At 34.4% G+C, this 1,767-nt stretch overlaps 1 protein-coding gene across 1 annotated transcript; it reads left to right on the top strand.

The window, feature by feature from the left end:
* Positions 1-6: 6 nt before the first annotated feature.
* Positions 7-1,762, top strand: LOC119644128 (endoplasmic reticulum mannosyl-oligosaccharide 1,2-alpha-mannosidase-like; the record flags this gene model as incomplete). The annotated part of the gene is made up of 5 exons (XM_038043657.1): positions 7-34; positions 100-248; positions 315-506; positions 913-1,100; positions 1,180-1,762. Coding segments are annotated over 5 exons (1,140 nt in total), but the record flags the coding sequence as incomplete, so codon positions are not given.
* Between the last annotated feature and the right edge of the window lie 5 nt (positions 1,763-1,767).

Here is a 1,767-nt window from a genome sequence, read left to right on the forward strand (position 1 = left end):
CTGGACACAATGTACATAATGGGTTTAGAAGATGGTAAACACAAAACATGATTTTTCTTTTTCTCATGTAATTAATTGACTTTTTTTTTATATCTCAAGAGTTTGCAGAAGCTCGCAAATGGATAAGTGAATCACTTAACTTTAATATTAATCGCGACGTTAACCTTTTTGAAGTCACCATACGGGTATTAGGTGGTTTACTATCCACCTATCATTTAAGCGGTGATAAAATTTTTCTTAAAAAATCGGTAAATGCATGGAATAAATTGATTCGGATTTGTACTAAGAAAACTTTAATGGTATAATCATACTAGATTGAACTTACTAACCGTTTATTGCCGAGTTTTCTAACATTATCCGGTATACCTTATTCAGACGTCAACTTAGCTACCTTGACGGCACACGCTCCAAAATGGGAACCTGACAGCTCTACGAGTGAAGTTACTTCCCTTCAAATGGAGTTCCGGGACATAAGCCGCATCACAAATGTTTCATTATACGAAAGAGTAAGTAAATTCGTATTTAGAGAATGCTCGCCGCGACGGTGTACTATTTTTATAAACAACCTGCTAACGCATATATATATATATTGTTATTTTTAAAGGACGAGAAAGCAAAATCTTCTGCACGGTTTGCCAATTCTCTCCTAAAACACTCTAAAAACGCTATTATTCTAGGGCATCATTAGTGATTTGATGATTAAGTGAAATTGATGTATGTATGTGCGCATTTAACGAAGATTTCGAAAAGTAAAAAAAGTGGTTTTCCATCTCGTTGCAAATTTCTATTTCTGCATTCGGTTAATTGTCCGATAATATCGATTTAAATTCTTAATTAAAGTGTTCTTAGTTAAAGTGTATTCACATAACATTAGAGGCCCGACTTTTATATGTTTGTCTAAATTTCTCTTAGGTTGTCCAGCGAGTTAACGAAAAAGTTCACATTTTAGAAAAGGATAAAGGTTTGATACCAATTTTCATTAATGCCGATACTGGAAATTTTAGGAAATTCGCTACTATTTCTTTGGGAGCTCGCGGGGATTCCTATTATGAATACTTATTGAAGCAATGGATACAAACGGGTCGTAGGGAAAATGATTTGTAAGTCACATCAATTTTCAACTTTTCTTTCTTTCAATATTTTTTAATCGAATCTTACTTACAAATTATGTGAAAATAGTCTGCTCACTGACTACCTTAGATCGATAGATGGCATATTTTCTAAATTGTTGAAAAGAACACCAAAGGACAATCATGTCTACATTGGTGAACTGATCGATGGTAAAAATTTCAAACCAAAAATGGATCATTTAACTTGTTATCTTCCGGGTGCACTGCTATTGGGTCATCATTTCGGTTTACCTGATTCTCATATGCTTTTGGCGCGCGATTTACTTGATACATGCTATCAAACTTATATGAAGCAACCCACAAAATTGGCACCGGAAATATCTTACTTTGCTGTGGGCGCAAATGAGGATCTTGATATATACGTCAAACCAAATGATGCCCACAATCTCTTACGTCCCGAATTTATCGAAAGTTTATATTATTTTTATGCACTGACTGGCAATCACACGTATCAGGATATGGGATGGATTATTTTTCAGGCGTTTGAAAGACATGCTAAAGTCACACATGGCTACACATCGATTGGTAATGTTAAAAATATTTTTAATACCAGACCGCTTGATTTGATGGAAACGTTTTGGCTGGGTGAGACGCTTAAGTATTTTTACTTATTATTTAGTGATAATCCCAAAGAAAT

This window comes from Glossina fuscipes, unplaced genomic scaffold, assembly GCF_014805625.2.
Source record: "Glossina fuscipes isolate IAEA_lab_2018 unplaced genomic scaffold, Yale_Gfus_2 91820, whole genome shotgun sequence".
NCBI lineage: Eukaryota > Metazoa > Arthropoda > Insecta > Diptera > Glossinidae > Glossina > Glossina fuscipes.